At 48.2% G+C, this 21,510-nt stretch overlaps 1 protein-coding gene across 1 annotated transcript in view; it reads left to right on the forward strand.

Moving 5' to 3' along the window:
- WNT5B (Wnt family member 5B) overlaps positions 1-21,510 on the forward strand; it is a 75,203-nt gene that overhangs the window by 45,766 nt on the left and 7,927 nt on the right. The window contains exons 2-4 of the mRNA XM_054841437.1: positions 11,383-11,531; positions 12,255-12,502; positions 19,146-19,438. Of these exons, the coding sequence (XP_054697412.1) occupies positions 11,383-11,531; positions 12,255-12,502; positions 19,146-19,438 (690 nt within the window). The remainder of the gene's footprint in view (positions 1-11,382; positions 11,532-12,254; positions 12,503-19,145; positions 19,439-21,510) is intronic.

A 21,510-nucleotide genomic window follows, 5' to 3' on the forward strand; every position in this document is an offset into this window, starting at 1 on the left:
GCATGCTTCCCTCACCCACGAGACAAGCAATCCTTACCTTCTGTACAAATACACTATTTTTTGCAGGACAAACACATTTTTCACTGCAAGAATGTTGTATTTGTCCAAAAAAGCCAAGATTGCATTCCAGATGTACAGCCGTTCCACCTACAGAAATTCCCTAGTCCTGTCTAGTCAACATGTTCAATAACATATTGCCCAGAGAGAACAAATATGTTCGAGAGAATGGGGGAAAAAAATCTCTGGTACTGTAAATGTCCTTTTGAATGATAGCATAAAATAGATCATTTTAATTTTCTCTATTTGAGTGGTAATTGGAAGAACTTAACCCACTGGATTTCTCCCACCGGGTACATGTTTTTCCTTTAGCTTCAAGGGAAGAATAAACATGTTTCTTTCTTTGAAAAAAAGCTGTCTCCGATAGACTGTTCTCTTGTGTTTGGTAAGTTCTGCCTGAGGTATTACTGTGAACATGGACTTAACTGTATTTACATGTTCTCACGGAGGGATCTTTAAATGCATTAGAGTCTGTAACGTATGACAGCATCCACTGGCAAGATCACAGTACTGGTCCTGAAATAAATTTACCTCCCCTTGTCAGATGAAGAAACTGAATTTCTGAGTCACAGTTAGTTATAACCAAGACGAGATGGCTAAGCAAATCAGCAGCAGTGCTGGGAAGACAAGGTCCTGACCTGACCCCATGCTGTGGTCACCAGACACAGGGTCAGATCCCCACCTTGCCTAGATCAGCAGAGCCCCAGACGAAGTCACCGCAGCAAGGACTGTTTGTGCCAAATTGTCGGCTCTGTACGTGCTCCTTGCTGGAAATGCCAACGCAGTGCGATTTAAGTGCCACGCGTTACATGGCCAGAGAGTACCATTAGCATAAAGGTGTGATGGAGCCTCAGTGTGACCAGGCAGGGGAGGCAGGCTGTCCCTGCAGGGGACCTCACCTGACGTCCACCCTGTGCCCAGGGTAAAGTTTGGCCACAGGAGAGGATTTTAGCCGCCGTCCAAATTCTGGCTGCTTCTGAAGACCCTTAATAGGGAAGACCCCATTCCCCTCGATAAATTGCTGCATAATTGTACATATACATGGATTTTCACCAGGAGTAAGAATCATCCAGTAGTTACTTGTTTGCTTCTTGAAGTGTAATTCTGAGACCTGGTGACAAATCTCACACCATCTGATGCTGTAGGTGTATGATCATTCAAAGATGACATCAACCCATGTTGCGTCAAAAGAAGCAGTCCTGCCCTCCCTCAGCTCTTGATAGCAAACTGGATTGAAATACTGGTTGGCATTGGAAGTCAAAATATCTGAAGTTTGCAGGATCATAATGATCTGAATCGAGTACCCTTATCTAGCCCAGCTGCACCGGCTGCAGGAATGGTGACTTTTAAGTCTGTATTTGAAGGGCTGCAAAATGTGAGCCCAGCTGGGGTCTCCGAACAGCTTAGGGCCAAATTCTCCGGTGTCTGTCATTCATGGGCTTGTACACTACTTTCTGAGTAGATGAGGTGTTAGATAAGCACCTACATTTTCCAGATAATTTAACCCCTTGGAGTTTCGCTTCTGGTGGTTACAACGTTTTCATGTCAAAAGCAGGAAAGGAAAAGTGCCGTTTTCTACAGGCACCTCTGAAATCCGATTCCTTGTTTTGAAGCCTAGGTGTGGGCTGAGCTCTTTGGAGGATAAAGTCCCCACAGGATGTGCTCAGAAACCCTCGCCATGGGTGGAAAGCCGGTCTGGTGACAACTTGCACCGGCTGTGTTGATGTAAAGCGAGTTTTGATTTTCATTAGCCCTGTTGGGCCAGCAGAGCTGTAGGAGGAGAAGATGGATGCTATTCTAGTGTCTGTACCACCAGCAAAAATGTCACATTACAGTTCATGCTGAGGAGAGAAGCAGGAAAAAAGTGTAGCTTTTTTTGGAAAGCTTTTGGATAGCTTTGGCAGTTAAAATAGCTATATAATATGCTTTGAAAACTGAGTCAAATTCAAAGTCATTGAAAAGGAATAAATTTGAGTAAAGTGCACTAGCAATTTTAGTTACTTCTCCAGTTCTTTTTTCTTTCTGCTCAGGGTAGGATTTACAAAGCAGCAAATACTAATTGCTACACTGGAAACCGCATCTGTTCCAAAGCCGGTGATTTTACACAGAGGCATCTTGCAAATTAATGCTTTGTTACTAATTTTTTAAGACTTGGGTTTAAATTTTTTTTTTTTTTTTTTTTACTACCGTGTTCTTGCACTTCAGGCCTTGCTCTGATAACACAGGGGCTTTGGCAGCAATATGGGTTTAAGTAGTTCCTGTCCAAGAAGCTGATGTTCACCCTCTGTGCAGTTGTGCCCTCAGGCTGTGGCAGTGAGCTGTGAAATCAGTCAGGGAATGGATTTACAATCAAAAAAACTCCCAGGAATACAACTTTTCTTGAAGGGCCAGTGCAGCCCCATGCGAATTTAAGCAGGCGAAGGTGGTACTGCCGTGGTTTGGCCCCCTCCAGCCACGCGTTCCTGCCCCGCTGTAACGCATGTCTGATTCCCACGTGAACCAGTCCAGGCTGTTAATTAAGTAAAACCCAGTCTTTTCTTTTTGTAAGTTTGATTTTGAATCTTTTTAACTGCTTGTATTGTCTAGGGACTGCACCTTGAAAGAGCAGCGTCCTCCAGCACGAGGCTGGGATGAGACCTTGGGGTGGGAGAGAGACGTCTTTATTACCCTGGTAATGCCACCAGCAGCGCCACACTGTCGAGCTACGGCCTCAGTTTTGGCATCCTGAGCTTTAAGGGACAAGCTGGCACATGAACAAATTGGTGTGAGCTGACCATGAATAAACTTGGACTGGAAATTAGAGAAAGAGTCGAAGCTTTTTTGCATGGTGAGATGCCAGACTGAGTAGGGACCCCAGATAAACTACGGCTTTCAAGATGCTCACTGAGTTTATCTATGGGATCATATGATGTGTCACTGAAAAGAGGCACAATCCCTTGTTCCTAATATTAGACTTATCTACTTAAAAAGTAAAAAAAAAAAAAAAAAAAAAAAAGAGGCAGTGATTTTACTGAACAGTCTAGTTAAATCAGTACAGATCTTAATTTTGAAGGCTTTGCTTATGGTTTAAAGGGTAACTAAGCTACACAGCACTGATATACCGATATAACTCTTCCAGATTAGGTTTGCAGGAATGCACATTTTGCTGAAAATTTGTATCTGGAAACTCTTTATTTAAGCAGGTAATAACGTTATAATAGCATTTTACAAATAAGATCTTAAATAGGATACTTTATTTTCTGCAGTTAGAATTGTGCATATGTGATTAGTGCTAAAATAAAGGTGAGATATAAAATGATCTTCTTTTTGGTACAAATGTATGTGCAGTCTATTCCCAAGACAGTTTGAACAGGTTTAGCTTAAATCTGTTGCACCCAGAATTAACAGGAAATTCCTACACTGTATAAATTCCTACTGTGTGGCAGTATAGAAGATAAAGGTAAATCAGTGTAATCTTCTGATATAGATAGGGCTTTATCTATAGTGTTTCCGCCTTTTCTATATATAGCTTTTAATACTAAAACATAATAAGCATGCTTGGAAAATGTTTTTTCTTTGGTTTGGAAACTGTGATAACTATGTAGATGATACGGTTGATAGACTGGGACATTATTCCCAAAATGTTTTGTTTATTACTTGTGCTTTGACTGCACTGTATGTGAGCAGGAACAACACTTAATTGACGGTAGCAGTATTTGGTAGTCGAAAGAATGGAAAAAGCAGATTTTAATTTTGATCCTGATTCGGCAAAAACGAGTAGGCATACGCTTACTTTCAAGCACCTGGTTTAATGCTTTGCTGAATGGAGGTAAATCTGCACCACAAATTTACTGTTTTGAACCTATTACTCAGCCCTTCCTGCACCTCTCTTTCCCTTTCCGTAAGCTAAGGGAAAAATAGTGGCTGTTAGAGCTGTGGGGTCTAATGTATGGTGTGTATGTGCTTGCTTTGCAGTGCTAGAGTGGAGGAGGAGCTGATCGTTAGTATTATTTTCATTAGACTGGACTTCATAAGAACATCTTTGAAGACTCTAACAGGAAGGAGAGAAAATAAATTCAGTTTGAATTTATTCCTTTGGAAACGTCCATATCAAGCTTTACGGGCAATGATTTAACTGACAGGAGGCTACGGATCCGAGTCAGTCTGACACCGGTTCCTGTGACCTACACCGAGGTGTTGAATGTCCAAGACAGAGCAGTACCCGTGCATCTCTGTGTTTCCCCTGCTCATTCACTCCTGGAGAACTAAGAACCACTGCAGCAGGGCCTTAACTATATTTTAAATATTTCACTGTCTTTGCCAGTTAATGTAATTATTACAGAGTAGGGAACAAACTAAAAGGAATATATACTCAGAGCAAAAATGAGGTCGAGGCCTGTGAGATGCAGAGACATAAATCTTCTCGGTTTGGGATGACTCCAGTGGGACTAGGAGAGCTAGACACCCCTTTTGGGAAGACGAAGGGTGCTCAGTGCTTTGCAAGATCAGAGTAAGGAAGAAAACACTTAGAGTCATCCAGCTGTTTGCATCCCTTGGCCCGTTCTGAAATCTGCAGAGAAGTCGCTTTGACTTGGATCGCCTTTCGCTGTCTCCTTGCTCACACTGTCGGAGAACTTTGTCCTGTTATCCTTCCTAATCTTCAAGGAGGGATGACGTATGCGCTCGTAACCACCATAATCTGAGTCCAGAGTTCTCATGCAAATCCTGCAGCCAGCATCAGCTCCCTAGCAGGACGAGGGCTGCCCTCCTATCACTGCTTGAGGGGTCCGTGCCGCGCTCAGCTACGGCAGGTAACAAACCAGCTCCCAGGGCTGGCCCCTGGAAGACAAATAAAGGAGGGATGTGCTTTCTTCCTTTCACTTTCTTCATGTCTTATTCCCCCTCTAGGATAGTTAATCCTCCATGTAAACTTAACACTTGGGGAAGCTGTTGGCTAGATGGTCTTAAGGATCGGAGTCTTTCATCCCTAGAGACGTGTCGTGTCGGGGAGTAGCAGCGTGGGCTTCCTAACCCTGCCTGGGCTTGTGTTTCAACCTGAGCTCCTGTGGCTCCTTTGCGGGGATCTGGAAAACAATTTCTGAAGAAGAAATTGGTAGTGCAAATTAAGGAGGTGGGGTGCCTGTTTGGCAAGTAAGGCGTGACACTGAGGGCATGTTAAATAAGCCACTGAACGGTGAATAATGCTTGGTACTTTTTTCAAATATATGCGTACAGTGATTTGTTAGATTATGACTACACATAGTGGAGCTGGTCTGATTTCTTACGGGGCTTGCCCACATAAATAAAGGATGCTAAGAAGGTTTCAGTTTGTGATAAGGACGATTTGCTGCAGCCTCAGAAACCCTGGTATTCTAGTAGTCGTGGGAACAAAAAGTGCAAAATTTGGGCCAGACATTTCCTGGTTCGGGTCTCTGGCTCTTGACTGAGGTCTCCAACACGCAAATAGAGTTCCCATGGAACAGGGAACCAGATGACCTGGATCTGTCCCTGGGGATATTGGAAATATGGAAGGTTTCCAGGCAGCCATGTACCTGCAGGGATGGTTTTGTGTTGCTTCCTTCTTGATTTCAAAAAAATGAAATTGATTTTGTTTCAGCACACACAGCTTCTGCAGGTGCTCCACAGGTTGTGCTGAGTCTCTTGTGCTTTTCCGTGGGACATCTGGTCTCAGTGGACCAGGTTGGCTCAACACTGGGATTTAATCTGCTGTAAGAGTACAACTACCATTGAATCACCTTGAGAGGGAGGAGGGTCATGTCCGAGTTTATCCTTGGTGTTTGCTCCTTTTTTTTGCAGGTGAGATGGTCTTGCTCAAGGTGAGCTTGTTGCCTGTTATGTGAAATATTGTGGCATAAATTACAATGTTAATAAGAATTTACATATATTCTATATCTTTTGCTGATGAGAAGCTGTTTTATTCATAGAATCATTATCCTTTCTACCTATTCTGGTTTTAAATGGTGAAACTATTTAGTATCTGGCCTTTTTTGTTGTCTAATACTTCACTTTACTCGCAACCTTCCTCCATTCTTGCTCTCCTTGGTGAGGCACTTCAGGGACAGCTGTCACTGGGTCTGTTGAGACTGGCAGGTATATCTTGGCATTTGCTGCTCTACATGCCCTGGTGACAGTGAGACTGGATGTCATTGGCCAGGGGAGTCATGGAAAAATGAAAGAGCAAGGTAGTGGTGAAAGGAAATCTGGATCTGTCAGCAGGGGTGACAGGTGATGAGATGCAGAAAAAGGTAGCACATGAGCACATCAGGAGATAAAACTGAGCGTAGAAGTACCAAAAGAAACAAGCAGGACATAGGCAGGAATAATCTGCCCTTCCAGCGGAGACAGAGAGTGTGTAACAATTCAACGAGGCAAGGCAATGTCAAGACGAGAGTCAGACACGAAGGGCTGATGTGCAAGGATACTTTGAGAAGGTTTTATTGCACCTTCTATAACACCCCAGCTGGATCTGGATCTACGGAGGTCACTCCAGTTGCTCTTTAAGTAATAAGCTGAATACAAGTAACATAACACATTTAGATCTGGGGAGGTTGACACCAGTGCAGCAACATGGTGGTACCTATGGTGCTGCGAGCGGGACAGGTCGGCGGCAGCAGCGGAGCAGCACAGCACCAAATGAGTGGGGGCGGGTGGGATAAAAGATGATTTACGTTTCTGTGTGAGGGCTGCAATATAGCTTCAAGGGACTTTTTTTTTTTTTTTTTAAATCTCCACTTCCTCTAAAACTGGTTCAGCTGAATGGGCAGGTATGCAAGTTTAATGATATTCCTAAATTCTTAGTAAGAACTGTGGTTAAAACCAAGCCTGGCTGCCAGCAGCAGATCCATAGCAGGACATTACGGTACATCTCTCGGTGCTATCAACCAGCAGGCCCATGGCAGAGAACCCAGCGGGCAGGGGTTCCCTTTCAAGCAGCACATGTAAACCCTCCTTCCGAGGTAATGCATCTCTACTGGCTCCTTAAGTAGAGAAGACTCTACTTCAGTGAATATTTTTCCCATCTTGAGTAAGTGTCTTATGTCAGAGAGAGCAATAAATGTTTCTGGATGCACTGGACATTGCAAGGCATTAAAAACAACATTGAACCACAGTCAAGTTGCAAGAATAAACAGGAACTTGAAAGAGGCTCTTGATCAGGAATGTTTTCCAGTTCTCCCCAGTCCGGGAGAAACTGGACAAGATACAGAAAAGAGGATCATTGAAGTTACGTGGAAAAAGACTTACATTTTCTTTCAGCACTCCTTACTGCACTTGATAAATATCTGTGTCACACTTGGGGACATCCCAGATTTTTGGAAAACAATAAGGGTAGGACAAGGAGTTTGCATGAGTAACTCCTTTTCTAAATTTCAGGGCTGTCTTCCAGCTAGGGTTCAACTTTTTTCACGGTCTGCCAAATCTTTGCAAATGATCTCATGGACATGACCTCCCCTTCTTTCTTGGAGTCTTGCAGCTTTCCTCCAGCAAATGCAGCAGGGACGGTATTGGGAAAGTGGTGATAGCTATCCAGCTGCTCTGCCGTGACTTTGGAAACTCAATGTGTAAATTTGTGCTTCATGCACAGTTGTCACCTCTGAAAATCGAACAAAGGCAAACACAGGTACTTATTTTAGGCAGCCAAGCAACACAGTAGACAGTTGCCTAGGGCAGCAGACTGTTGAATGCAGCAGAATGCCAAGGCTTTATGAAGACACAGGCTTGTTGCCGCTGCTTTTCCCTCTAAGAAGGGAGCAGCTAGACCTAAGAAAAGAGCATTAGACCTTTAATCTGAAGGTTGAGATTCATGTCCTGTTTTCAGGCAACAGCTCCCTGTTTGGCCCCCCAGGTGATCCTCAGCAGGTGAGGTGAAAGCATCAGCACTCAGGGTGCAGCACGGGTTCATTACTGCCGTTTGAGTGAGCCAGGCCCACTCGAAGGGGTGGGATAGGGCCTTTTCCAGCAGAAGCAAGAGCAACCCTCAGTTTCAGAGTTCTTTCTAATGCCCCTTCCTGTAGCAAGAGCAGTCTGAGTTGGTGTGAGTGGGCTGCAGCATGGGAGGGATGGGTTGGGATGAAAGTGGGAGTCACTTGGGTGGTGGGGAGTGGATAGGGGTGATGGCCAGGAGGGATGGTCTGCCTGGGGTGAGGTTGGGCTCTCCTGGATTTGAGACGGGTTAGCCAGGGAACGGAAGAGTGGGTGAGACCAGCTTTCTCCAGGGCCTCCCTTATACCAGTTTGTGTAGTGATCCCTTCACGTCACTCGTATGGAGCCATCCCAGAGTCCTGCTCATTCCTAGCCTCCTTCCCCTGAGCCACCCAAATCCTGACGACTCTCTCAGCATCCCAGTCAGTCATTCAGGATTACCTGCCGGCAGCTCCTCACCCCCCTCTCTTACCTGACGCCTCGCTGGCTCCATTCATCCCGACCCTCCAGCAGCCCCGCTTCACCCCACCTCTCGTCCTCACAAAGTTTCACTGACTTCTCCCACCCAGCCCTGCTTTGGCAAACAACCTTGCCAAAGCTGTTTGGCCTTAAAAAAATAACCCAAGCTTTTTATTTACAAAATCGAAAGCTTGCTTTCGAGATTTTGGTGGCAAGAAGAAACAGGTGGAAGGAAGAGGGATAGACAGTATTCTTTGGACCATTGGCCCAGTGCTTTGCAGTTTTCGGTCTGGAAGTTGCTGGCTGAGACTAAATCCTTCTAACAGTGCCTCACCCGCTATTATCACTTGATCTGAAGTCATAAACACAACCAGTGAAAAAATTATTTCCAGGACCTTAAAAAGGACTCATTTCCATAATTCACATCTTAACTCAATGGCAGTCACTCTTGCCAGCAGCAGAATTTGGGTTGAATTCAGAGTTTCAGATCTTTCCCACTGAAGCATCTCCTTTAGTTGCCACCTTTGACAGGGTATTAGGTTGGCTGGATAAGCGCTCTTAGCCCGTATGGCAATTTTTCTGTCTCATGTTTCAGAATAGATCATTGCCTTGCTTGTGCTTGTTGGTGGTCAGGTTGCTACTAGCAGTATTCATAACATCATCAGCTGCCTTCACATATTAATACTTAAACCAAGATATTTAATTAATGCTGCGTGTTTCTCAACCAAGTTTCACGTGAACATCTCCCAGGCTTTACCAGCTGGAAAGGTTTTTGTTTCCACCACGCTACAGTGCCGGAGGTGGACCACTGGTCCAATGCCACGTCGTGGTACATCCCTGTTGCCCCGTGGAGTGCTGCAACTGCGCACATGTGCTCGGAGAAGCTCACACGAACACGGACATTGACATCACCCGTATTTGTGGAAGTGCCTCATCGGCCGGTGCCGCCTCACATTCCTGGCTGGGAGAGGCACCGGGGCGGCTCACCATGGTTTACTCCTTTCTCAGAATCCATGAGGAGACTTGGTGAGGGCGAAACTTGGAGATACACCTCTCCCATCATGTCATCTATTTACATGGCGCATGCCTTGTAGGCGTGTGTGAGACAGCAAGGGCTTTTTTTTTTTTTTTTTTCCCCTGTCCTAGTTCCTCCTTCTGGCTGTGGTGAGATGGAAAGGTGGGACGCTCTCATCTCTGCCAACGAGAAGGTTTTCTGTATCTGAGGCTGGCTTGGAAATTCTTTAGGTGACATCACACCATGTCTGTGCAGACTCATTGTTTGTCATGGAAAAGCTATTCATCCATACACAACTTCCTTCCTCCCCAGACTCCCGGAGATAAACTTTCCATTCTGTCTATTCCCTATAGAAACAGACCCAAAACATGTATGCGTGGCTACACACACATACACCTCGCCATCCCTCCGTCACGCTCGCGGCTGTGGGAGGAGGAAAAAGGAGGATATAGAAGATGTGAATAAAGTCACCCTGTTTTCTTCAGACATGGATCCTGCTGTGCCCGAGCAGTAAAACTCCCCTCCCACTGAGGTTCTGGGTCACACAAGGCTTTTTTGTCCCGAGGCTAATTCTGGCACTCGTAGCCCCACATCTGCCTGCCAGGTGAGATGGGCCACCAGCTGCAGGTACAGCACATCTGGATGGGGGAGGAAGCGAAGCGTGCTGCAAACAAACACAGCAAGTCCACCGTGGAAGGCGTGAGGAATTCGATAAAAAATATACTTCAGCGGTCTGAGCTGCTGAGTCTGGTGATTCATGTCTCGGGCGCTGCTCGTGAGGCAAAGCGAAAGGCCGGGTACTCGTGGGTCTTGGACCGCATACACTGCAGCTGTAACCTGGGAGTTGCTGGAGGGGACCCGCGCGTTCAGCCTGCATTTGGGGAGCCACCGCCGCAGGGGCAGGGGCAGGGGGAGGCCAGGCCTGGCGAGGAGGCTCTGTGGGAGAGGAGGAGGGGGCATGTGTCTGTGGCGGAGAGGTAGGGACCGTGTTGCGCAAGGTAGGAGGCCGTGTAGAGATGGAGGCAGTAGCAGTGGTGATGATGGCACGATAAGGCGTCCGTTTCCCTGCGGCTTGAGGGAGACGGGGTGCGAGGAGCATTGGGTACAAGTACCCGCGCGGGTGCGGGATGCCTCCGTTTGCTTTCTGCCGGTGTCTGGGGGGGGAAAAAGGGCCGAGGAGCTGCCAGATCGCCCCTGCCTTTGAGGTTCCCGGTGGGTCGAGCAGGGAAGGGTGAGAGGTGTTTGGACAAGAGGAGCCTTTGAAGCTTTTCTCCTGTCCACCTCCCCTGCCCATAAAGCCATTAGGCTCTGGTGCCAGCCCTGTCTGCGCTCGTCGCCGGCAGCCTCGCCTCGCAGACCCCCCGCCCGGGGCGCGGGGCTGGGGCCCTGGCGTGGGGCCCTTCTGGAGGCCGTTTTGGGGAGGGGACAGCTCATTTCCGAGCCGACCCTGCATTACAAAGGCAACGGGGCCAGCGCGGCGCTTTGATGTGCCCCGCCAGCTCCCCGCACACCTGCGGCCACGGGGCTCCACGCCACGGCCCGCGGGGGCACCGGCGGACCACGGGCGGGGGAGGGGGGGGCATGAAAGGCGACCAAGCCGGGGGTGGCCCGGAGGCTCCGGGGTGTCCCTCCCGACGCCCCTGAGGGCGAGGCCAGCCCCCCACACGTCTCCTCTCTGCCCCCGGGCGGGACGGGGAGGCTCTGTCGGTGGTTGCGGAGCCCCGACAGCGCGGCCCCTGCCCCCGGGCCGAGGGCGGGCGGGAGGCAGGGCCGCCGCCGAAGCCCCCGGGAGGCGGCGGCCGGGGGAGGGTCCTGCGGGGGGCGGCGGGGGCGGGGTGGGAGGGGGCGGCAGCCGCAGCCGGGCTGTGCTCGCCGCGCCCCCGCTGCACGCAGGCCCCGCTCCAGGGCTTCTCCTCGGCGCTTCTCCGCAGGGCGCCCCGTCCCGGCGGCCGGCTCTGCGGGGGCTGCCCCAGCGCCGCCGCCGCCGCCCGCAGCCCACCATGACCGGGCCGAGGCTGGCCCTCGCCGCCGCGCTCCTCTGCAGCTGCACCTCGCCGGTGGCCGACGCCAACTCCTGGTGGTGAGTGAGGGCGCGGGGGAGCCAGCGGCGCCTTTGTCCGCCGCCGCGGGCTGGGGACCGGGGACCGTCCCGGGGCGGGCGGCGGAGCGGGAGCGGGGCTGCTGCCCTGTGCTCCTCGCTGGAACTTTTCTGTCTCCCGGGCTTCTTTCCCAGCAGCTCGCTTCTTTCCAGGTTCCCCCCTTCCACCGTCCCTGCCCGATTTTGGGGACGTGGGACGCAGCCCCTCTCCTCCAAGCGTTTCTGGGCTCCTTTTGTGCGGGCTCGCTAAAATCCCGTCCGGGCTTTAGGATGTGGGGAAAGCGTACGGAGAGGATGGGTAAGGTTTCCTACTCGCTGCCAAAAGCCCTGGGAGCAGCCGCGGAGCCCCGTCCCCTAAAGAGCGGAAAATAGCCCGGCTCGAAAGCAGGCATCGCTCGCTGGCGGTCTGTAAAAAAGCAGCTCACTTTCTTCTTTTGCAGAGAAAGTGCTGAGCTTTCTCTCTGCCCCCTCCCCATCCCGGGTGTCCTCTGTGTTTAAACTCAGGTTACAAACGAGCTGTGTTTCTCCCGCTAGAGCCCTGGAAAAGCCTCGCATCTGGCAGAGCCGTAGAGGGAGGCAGCTGACATGAGAAATGCGCCCGAGCTTTGGGAGCGGGGCTGGGCTGGGCTGGCGGGGAAAGGTGCCGGGCGTTTCGCGGAGGGGGCCTCTCCCTCCAGACTCCCTCGGATGTTTTTCTCATCGTAGGTCTTTGGCCATGAACCCCATCCAGAGACCTGAGATGTACATCATCGGCGCTCAGCCGGTGTGCAGCCAGCTGCCGGGGCTCTCCCCCGGGCAGCGCAAGCTCTGCCAGCTCTACCAGGAACACATGGTGTTCATCGGGGAAGGGGCCCGCAGTGCCATCAAGGAGTGTCAGTACCAGTTTCGGCAGCGGCGGTGGAACTGCAGCACGGTGGACAACACCTCTGTCTTTGGGCGAGTCATGAAAATAGGTAGGAGCACCCAGTACGGGGCAGGTGCTTGGTGCAGGCCGGCTGTCCCTCTGCGGCTTTTTCCCTTTCTTCAAATCCACATGCAGGAGTGATGAGCCCCATTAGCACTGCTCCTAAAAACTGCCTTTAACGAGCTTTTCCATTCCCTGGTGTGCTGGTGCTGCCCAAGCACTGCCTGTGTGCTGCCTGTGCCTGAGTGGGTGGCAGCGGTGCACCTGAGCCACAGCAGGAGCTAGCTGGGGCAGCAGGGGGGTACACTTTCTTTGGGGGGGCATGGGAAGGTCAGGAAGAGGTGGGGGGGCTGCTTTTCTTTTGTGTGCTGGTTTAAAAGTAGGGAGGGAAGAAGTTGGAGCCAGGAACAATGGACCCGTGTTATCATTCCCAGCATCTGGAGTGCCCTGGGACAGGGAATGCAGCCCTGAGATGTGTGAAATATGGACTCCCCTGGCATGGGATCTTCCCCCCTCCCTGTTCTGCCACTTTCTGTGTAAACCTAAGAGATTTTTATAATTCCTGCCCTGCTGGCCGTAACAGGCACATTGACAGGCCATTGCTGCACTTGAATTGAGGTGTGACCTAGCTACATTGTCCCAGCTCCTTTTGAAATGCAATCATCTGATGGCAAGAAACTGAGAAATCCGGGCTTGGTTTGATGTGTCCGACAGCCAGGACAATAAAGAAAAGGTGTTAAAACAGCCGCTTGTGTGCACACACACTCACTTACTCTCCAACCCCAGGTTTTGTTTCCCACCCACAAAGCCGATCATTTACACTGAAGAATCCAGAACCAGCGCTGTTTCTCGGTTGTAAGGTCAGGGAAAGCACTTAGCAAGGGATGGAGAAAGACCCCCAGCTGCCCCCAGCATTGCTTGCATCTTTTTGGCTTCACTCTCAAAAAACCCGCATAGGCAGCAGGACACCAAGAGAGGCATCTTTAATACCTCTGGGGCGTCAAGGCGATAGGGCACCATGGTAGCCAAGTCTGGTGATCCCTTCCATTTGATCCTGAAATTCTTACGTGTCATCCTGCAGAATTTCAGGGACTTTTTTGCATGTGTTACTCAACCTTTCAGAGTCCCTAATTCAGTGCACCACAGCCATTCTAATCCCTCCCTTTCTGCCCAGCTCATACTCCAACAAATTCCCGCTTCTCTGAGGTGCTCCCCTGGGAAATGCTGTTTCTTGAAGCATACTTTCAGCTCCTGACACACATCCAAGGCATTTGTGCATCATTGATCTTTCGCTTTCTGATAGCAAGGGTGGTGGCCAGATGGGGCTGCATGCAATCCCAGATTGTTAAAACTTGTGCTTCAGAGTATGAAAACTGAAATTTCAACCACCACGGGAAGGACAGAAAATACACCTCCATCTCTCCCTTCTGGTGTCCTTCCCTCACAGGTAACTTATAGAATGGTTTGGATTGGAAGGGACCTTAAAGATCAGCTAGTTCCCAACCCACCTGCCATGGGCAGGGACACCCTCCACTAGACCAGGTTGCCCAAAGCCTCATCCAACCTGGCCTTGAACACTTCCAGGGAGGGGGCATCTACAACTTCTCTGGGCAACCTGTTACAGTGCCTCACCACCCTTGCAGTGAAGAATTTCTTCCTAGTATTTGCCCTCCTTCAGCTTAAGGCCATTACCCCTTGTCCTATCACTACATGCCCTTGTAAACAGTCCCTCTCCAGCTTTTTTTGTAGGCCCCTTTAGGTACAGGAAGGCTGCTATAAGGTCTCCCCAGAGCCGCCTCTTCTCCAGGCTGAACAACCCCAACTCTCTCAACAGCAGGCTAAATTTCAGATCTCCAAAGAGATCCTAGTGACTCCTCAGGGACACAAAATAGGAATTTCCCCTTCTGGAGCAAACCTCCTCTTCTTCTTCAGTACTTTTCTGCAGCCCCAGGTTGATCCAGTGGGTGAGTCCACACCTGGAGAAAAGAAATAAGGGTGAGCTAAGAGAAAGCAAAGATCAGAGATGAAGGATGAAAAGCAGTCAGGAAGGATCAGAGGGTGTAGGGGAAGCAGGGACTAGAGTGGATAGTGCAAGAGGGACGATTCCTCCTCTAAAATGAATTGATCCTGTTAGTTTAGATTGGGAGTAGATTTGGGTTTTGATGAGGAAACAGGTGGTATGGGTATGTTCAGTAGTCATGCTGCTGGTGTTAGTGGTGGTGTGTGTGCGTGCATTTGTTTGCTAGGAGTACTGTTCTGTCTCTAGTAGGAATCTGCTGATGGTAGTGTCTGTGAGGTGACTTCCTGCAGTTGCCCACTGTTTAAAAAACTATCCTAACAAAGAGTTTTGAACCCAGCTCCTTTAGATACTCTGGTTAATTAGAGTGTGGTCAGTTGTTTATACTCCAGCACAGAAGTAAGAAACATGTCACCAAAGGTGGCCTGGGGTCTATGATGATACATTGCTGTTGCCTACATCAGTGATAAGCTGCTGTGGAGGGGGATGCTGCCTCTTCTTTTTTCTCTTAGTTCCACCTTCCACTTTTACTTTTTCTTACTTTGTAATGAGGCATTGCTCATTGTTTCAGCAAATCTGTTTTCCACGCTGGGGAAGAAAAGAAAGCGTTTCAATCTCTCAGGTTGTGTCAACTATAAAGTAATTTTTCCCTGGGTTCCTACTGTGTGCCTGTCTCCTGTTTTCAACCTCTAAGCCCCAATCCTGGACCATAGCCCTTTTTCTGTATGCTGTGCCAATGGCACGAGAAAGGTCTAGAGACCAGAATATCTGCAAGAGTGCAGAGGCATGCCAGAGTGGTGTGGAGAGGGGGGGAAAATGAGATAAGAAGGACTCAGAAGGTGTATAGTGTGCCAACAGCCCTCGGCTGCCCACCCACCCATGCAGGCATGGCATATATTATATGATTTCTTGAGCTGCTCTAGATTGTGAGAGGGGAGGGGAACCTGCCCTGGCCAAGTCCGAAGCCTGGGAGAGCCCCGGGAGAGCATTCACTCAGAAACCTGGAAGATTAGTTTCCTTTCCCCCTCACAGAACTTGGCTGAGCTTGGAAACGGGAGACCCGGTCGGTCTGTGTTTAATCATTACACCTTCATTTTGTGCATTGCATAGAGGTGAGGCAGTCCAATGACAGAAAGCTTTTGTAGAGGCATCCATAGCACTGAAGTAGGCTGCTTTTTAGCATTGGGTTTTCCTAGTGTTTCTATTGTGGTGAGAATTGCTCTTACCTTTTATATGTGGTTTATTCAATAATGATATCTGGCAATGTACAACAATTATCCTTCTGAAGTTGCTTCTTGTCCTGTCAGTACAGATTTTAGACTGCATGTGTGTGTATGTATATCTCTATATGTTATATACAGACACATTCCTTACTTCTGCATTTAGGAGGGAGAGGACAGAGCACCCAAAAAGGTCGTGTTAGAATTTCCTCAGGGGAGGAGAGGATATATCTCCTTCAGTGCAATCCTAAATGCAAGGCTAGGGTTTCCAGGTTAGTCCAGTCATTTCTGTAGCCAAAGATCTTATCTCTTATGCCTTTTCATATGCAAAAAGGAGAAATAAGCGGTCATAAAAGAAGAGAACAAAGAGAAATATTTTTCCTCATTTTCCTCCCAGATTGGTAAACTTCAGGGAAATGCTTTAAAAAAAAATCCGTTGAAAACTTTTTCATCAAAAAAATTAGAGCGACACATTTTTATCATCTGTCAGTCTTCCCACTGGGGTCAGTTCTTCTCCCATTTCCTTCTCTTTGCAGCTCCAGAAAAGCAAGCCGCGGGGACTGGCACCTCGCTGGTACAGCTCACCCTGGCACCCTTCCACCGCGGTGCCCCCTGAAAGCTGCCGCAGCCCCGGGCTCCCTGTCGGTGGCGGGTGGCCGGCGGGCACAGGAGGGCAGCAGAGCTCCGTGGAGCTCCGCGCCGGCGGGCAGAGCCTCCCGGGGACCGCAGCCCCCGGCACGGTCCCCGGGCTGCCCAGGGCACGGGAGCCCGGGGTGACTGCAGCCCACCACTCGGGAGGGCTCGGCAGAGGCGCGTGAGAGGGCGGAAGGGGGGTTACTGCCTGTAACCTCTGCGCACATTTGCACAAATTTGGGGAGTAACACCCTGGTCCGTTTAGATGACGGCACAGTGACGTGGAACTGGAGTGAATTTTGAGACGATGAACGAAAACCCAAATACTTTTCCAAGGCTGGAAGGTATGGTAGGAGAGCAGAGAAAACTAGTGTGTTTAAGCCCAGAATTGTACAAATTTGCTTTGTATTAGTGCAAGGTTTCACGCACGCATCCAGTCCTGGCTCCCAAACCAAGCTGCAGTCTTCCAAACCTACATCTCGCAAGCACCGTGGTTTGTTCTGCTTTGTGGGCAGCAAGGGGAAAAAGAAAACCCACTGTGACTTGCTTCAGCTGTTCCTGCCATCATCCTCAGCAGCCTAAACTCCTCATGCAGATTCAGGGGCTGCACACTGAGTTGCTGTGCTGCTATATCTGAAACATGGAGGTGGTTAAAACATGGAGAGTGAAAGTGCAAATCCAGTCTGTGCTTTCAGTACAGGGATCTCAATCAAGCTGTAAGGATGCTAAGCACCTGGAGCCATGCAGGCTCCCTTGCACAAGCTGTTAACACTGGGAGGTCCTTTGCTTGTAGGTATTTTAATCACTATAGATGCAGGGAGTGCTCTAATTAATTGGACGATTGGTGTGTCTGTAGGGCTCTCACCATGCAGGCACAGACTGGTAGGAGCAAACCTGCACATCGGACCATTACCTTACAATACCCATAACATGCAAAACAAACTGGATGAGTAAAAGCTTGATTTTGGTTGCTGCAAAATGACCATAACTCCCTTATGGGCTAGTCTCAGCTGAATTACCTTAACTAGGAGTCACTCCTCTTTACCTCTTGGATCAGGGAGGTTTGGGGGGCATAGCTGTCTCCTTATGACCTGCTAGTAAGGCCCTCCCTTCTATACTATGTGTTCCAGAGTGTTTTATCAGCCTTCTGGTGTACCCTAGAGCAGAAGCCCTTAGTGTACAACTGTCATTTGGGGGAAATCACAAGTTGTTCTGCAAGGTGGATGCCATTTGAAGCCTTGCCTTTGTCTTGGGTCATTACCACTAAGCTGGTGATAAGCTGCTATTAATTACAGATTGTCAGCACATGCAAATTGGAACAAGAGCATACCAAAAGCATCAGCTCGGTCCTGCTGAGGGAGCTGGCACTGAGAGCCTCGTGGGCTGGTGACAAGCTGTTCTTGGAGGATCTGCCCTCTGAAGTCATGCAAATTTGCTTGAGAATTAGAGGGTCGCCTCTTGCTGGGGGTTGGTCTAAGTAGCTCTTTACAATCAGATTGCTTATTCCAATGAAGCTTTGGCAGTTGTTCTATCACCTGAAAGTTTGGTGATGCACCCAATGACTCTGAAGGTGTCAGTTTAGCTATTTATTACACCGTGTGGTGAGAGTGCAGGTGTGAATTGCCTCTTTCTCCTCTTCATCCCCCCTCTACTCTCCCCTTCAGACCCACAGCACTCTGTGCTGGTGCAGCATGCTTGGCCTCATGCACTGTTCTGGCTGCGTTGGTGCCCCGGTCAAATTGGGGCTGAATCACTGCCAGGAATACATAGCTGGAGACCCAATCCAGCTGCTTGGCTTGGACTCTAAGCGGTGTAGAGAATCCACTCCAAGCAGGCCAGTCTCTAGTAAACCTGCTAATGGAAAGTCTTTTCATTTATTATTGTCTACATGGGAAAGTTTTACTTGTTCCAGCACTACAGTTCTGTAGGCGTTGGGAGAGCCTCTGCCGTGATGTTTTTGTGTAAAAATGGGGTTTTTTCAGTTTATCTCAAAAGAATTCTCAGTGGATTTTATGTAAACCAAAATAAGGTCAATGAACTGAGGTGCCCATAAAGACTGGTCAATTAAATTTAAAAAAAACCCCAAAACCAAAAAACCATTCCAGAGTGATATCTGGCTCAACCAGAACACTCCTCTTGCACAGACCCAACCTTGTTAGTCGTTCTCAGTGATTATTGGCAGATTCAGTGGCTGAGGCAGCAGCTGTATTTTCAGCAAGTGAATAACCCTCTTGCTGCTTGAGAGTTTCCTCCAGGTTAAAATGAGAGGATACTGAAGGGTTGATCTGAGGGGAAGGAGGCTGAGCAGTCCCTGCCTATGGTGTTGCTGTTTCTTTTGGGCAAGGCCTGGAGTTTCCAGGGCTCTGAAATGGTCAAACATAAGTATAATAAAAATAATAACCCTTGAGGAGGAGCAGGACCTACAAATTCGTGAAGAACATGCTCTTCGCAAGAATATTGCTGCAGACGACAGGAGGAATATCAGCCCCTTCTCTGGTGTGTGTCAGAAAATCAGATTTGGATTTGATCTCGGTTACATAGAAACTGCCAGCTCTGGACAGTCAATTGACTGGAGCTGTTACTGTGAAATGAAAACAAAAAGGGTATGCAACCATGTGTTGTGACAGTTCCCCCTCTACCAGAACCGGGTGGTGGCCTTGCACTTGACCACACCATTCGTTTGTCCCAGTTAATTCTGTGTACCACTTCAGACCACACCATGTCCTACTGTCTGGAGCTCGTTTGCTTGCTCCTTGCTGTGCATTGCGTTTGTTAAATGAGATCTGTCTTTCGTTAATTTAGTTCTCACGTCTCTCTCTCAGGTAGCCGAGAGACTGCTTTCACCTATGCCGTCAGTGCTGCCGGGGTGGTGAACGCAATCAGCCGGGCTTGCCGTGAAGGAGAGCTCTCCAGCTGTGGCTGCAGCCGGACCGCCCGGCCCAAGGACTTACCCCGAGACTGGCTGTGGGGTGGCTGCGGGGATAACGTGGAGTATGGATATCGTTTTGCCAAGGAGTTTGTGGATGCCAAGGAGAGGGAGAAGAATTATGTGAGAGGTTCAGAAGAGCAGGCTCGCATGCTGATGAACTTGCAGAACAACGAGGCTGGTCGCAGGGTAAGACAAATGCTGACCCTTTCCTCCTCCTCAGAGGCAGATTCAGCAGGCTTGAGATAGCTAGATATCAAATTACTTGGAGATTTGATGAGGGATAGTCTGATGATGTCCCAGTAACGGTGTATGGTCACATTTTCTGTGGTTTTGGAAGTATTACAGACAATATCGACAATATCATATTCCAGTTTTAAAGGCAGGCTTCTGCTGCCAGTTAAAGCCAGTGAGTTTTCGGGTCTATTGAGATACTGCGTGGCACACGTGTGCAGACACGTAAGCCCTTTCCAAATAAACTGGGTGCTGTCATGGCCCACTTTCAAGGTTTGCATCTCAGAAACTGGCTTCCCAGAGCTGCCAAAGTGACAGGCTGATGGTGAAAAGAAGAATCTGTTGGCATGAGGAGTTCTCTTCTACTGCCGTCATTCAGATTTTTGGGAATATAAGGCCAGGAGCAAACACCGAATTGGGCTACCTGGCTATCTCTGAAACCTATGCCTTGCTAAGTTACCTTGGTATTGGGCAAAATAACTGATTTGCATCTAGGTGACAGACATTTTCTGAGAATATACACAGTTTTGATCTGGAGACCCCTGGGGATGGAGAATCCATCACTTCCCTTTGTAGTGTGCTACCAGCATTAATCACCCTGTTTCAACACTGTCCCTCATTATCATTTGAATTTATCTGGCGTCAGCTTCCAATCAGTTCTTTTTCTGACTTTTACAGCTAGATTGAAAAGCCCCTTGGTAATCAGAATTTCCTCTGCATAGACGTATTTATCTACTGTAATTTATTCACCACTCTTTCTTGACAAACTAGATTGAACACTGAAGACTCTCTCACTTTCAGATATTCTCATCAGCCATCAAATCATTTTCACATCATTTTAGTGTACCCTTTCCAGTTTTTCCATATCCTTTAAGAAACTGGATACCCAGATGACATGCTGGGTTCTAGTACTGGTCTCACTGATGCTGTAAATGTAGGTGAAGTTGCCCCCTTTGTATGCGTTCACTGTATGCACATTTGCTTTTTACACAATTCTTCTGTCTGAGATTAATAACCTGGAAGGTGTAGCATCATTCATATGCGGTACAACTGTGTAATCCTATCTCTTTCCAAATGTAGAACAGGAATACTTACTTGAATGTTTCTGCCTTTTCCACAGGATGTTTAAAATTTTTTATCATTCTTTCCTAGTAGTGAGCTTTTCTAAGGTTAATTTTATTTGTAATGCATATTAAAAAATCCTATTAAGTGTACTTAGCCTTGTTCTTTTGCACATTCTTAACTAATATCCTTAGTTTCCTTATCAATTTTCTGCCCTTTTTTTCTTCTAATTGTTACTGAATTATCTTTCCCTTTCCCATGTATGTCTGTCTTTTCTGCATGTAATTTTGGCTTCAGTTTGCCACCAAAGATTTGCTCTGGGTTTTTTTGATGGTGAAATCAATGTGTCAGGTCGAAGCATTGCAAATACTCCATGTTTCTTTTGCAAAATCAAATTGGAGCAAATTTGTAGTAGGTGCAAAACTGTGGACTTGAAAGCTGTAGAACTTGGTGGGTTTTGGTTTGGGCTTGGTTTTGGGTTTTGGCTTGGAAGGGCAGAGGGTCTGCATTTGCTTGAAAATGGGGGGACATTCCTTCATGGTGTAGTAACCTGAACGTGACATTCTTCTCTGCATTACTAGCTTTGAACATCTTACATGTCTGGAGTCATGAACATGAATTACCACAAATAAATACCCTGCCTAAAACAGGGAGTGAATATATTATGAGCCTTTTTAACAGCCAGTCCTATTGCCTTGAGGGATCCAAAGACAGAATATGGCCAATAGTTTGAGGCGCCAGCCGAACTGTAGTAACATCTGTGTCAGAAGATCAAGTCAGAAGATACTTACTCCACAGCATGGATAAAGTTATTGTCTTGTTATTCTTGTTATGGGCAAGAATCTCACTAAGCTGTGATTTCAGATGATGATAGGGTTTTAGATGGAAGAAAGCTTTGTCCTGCTTTAAGGACAGAGCTGAAACAAGTTACGTCCCGCCTTTACTACAGTGCAGAAAGTTGTTTA

This window comes from Grus americana, chromosome 1 (genome assembly GCF_028858705.1).
Source record: "Grus americana isolate bGruAme1 chromosome 1, bGruAme1.mat, whole genome shotgun sequence".
NCBI classification, from domain to species: Eukaryota; Metazoa; Chordata; class Aves; order Gruiformes; family Gruidae; genus Grus; species Grus americana.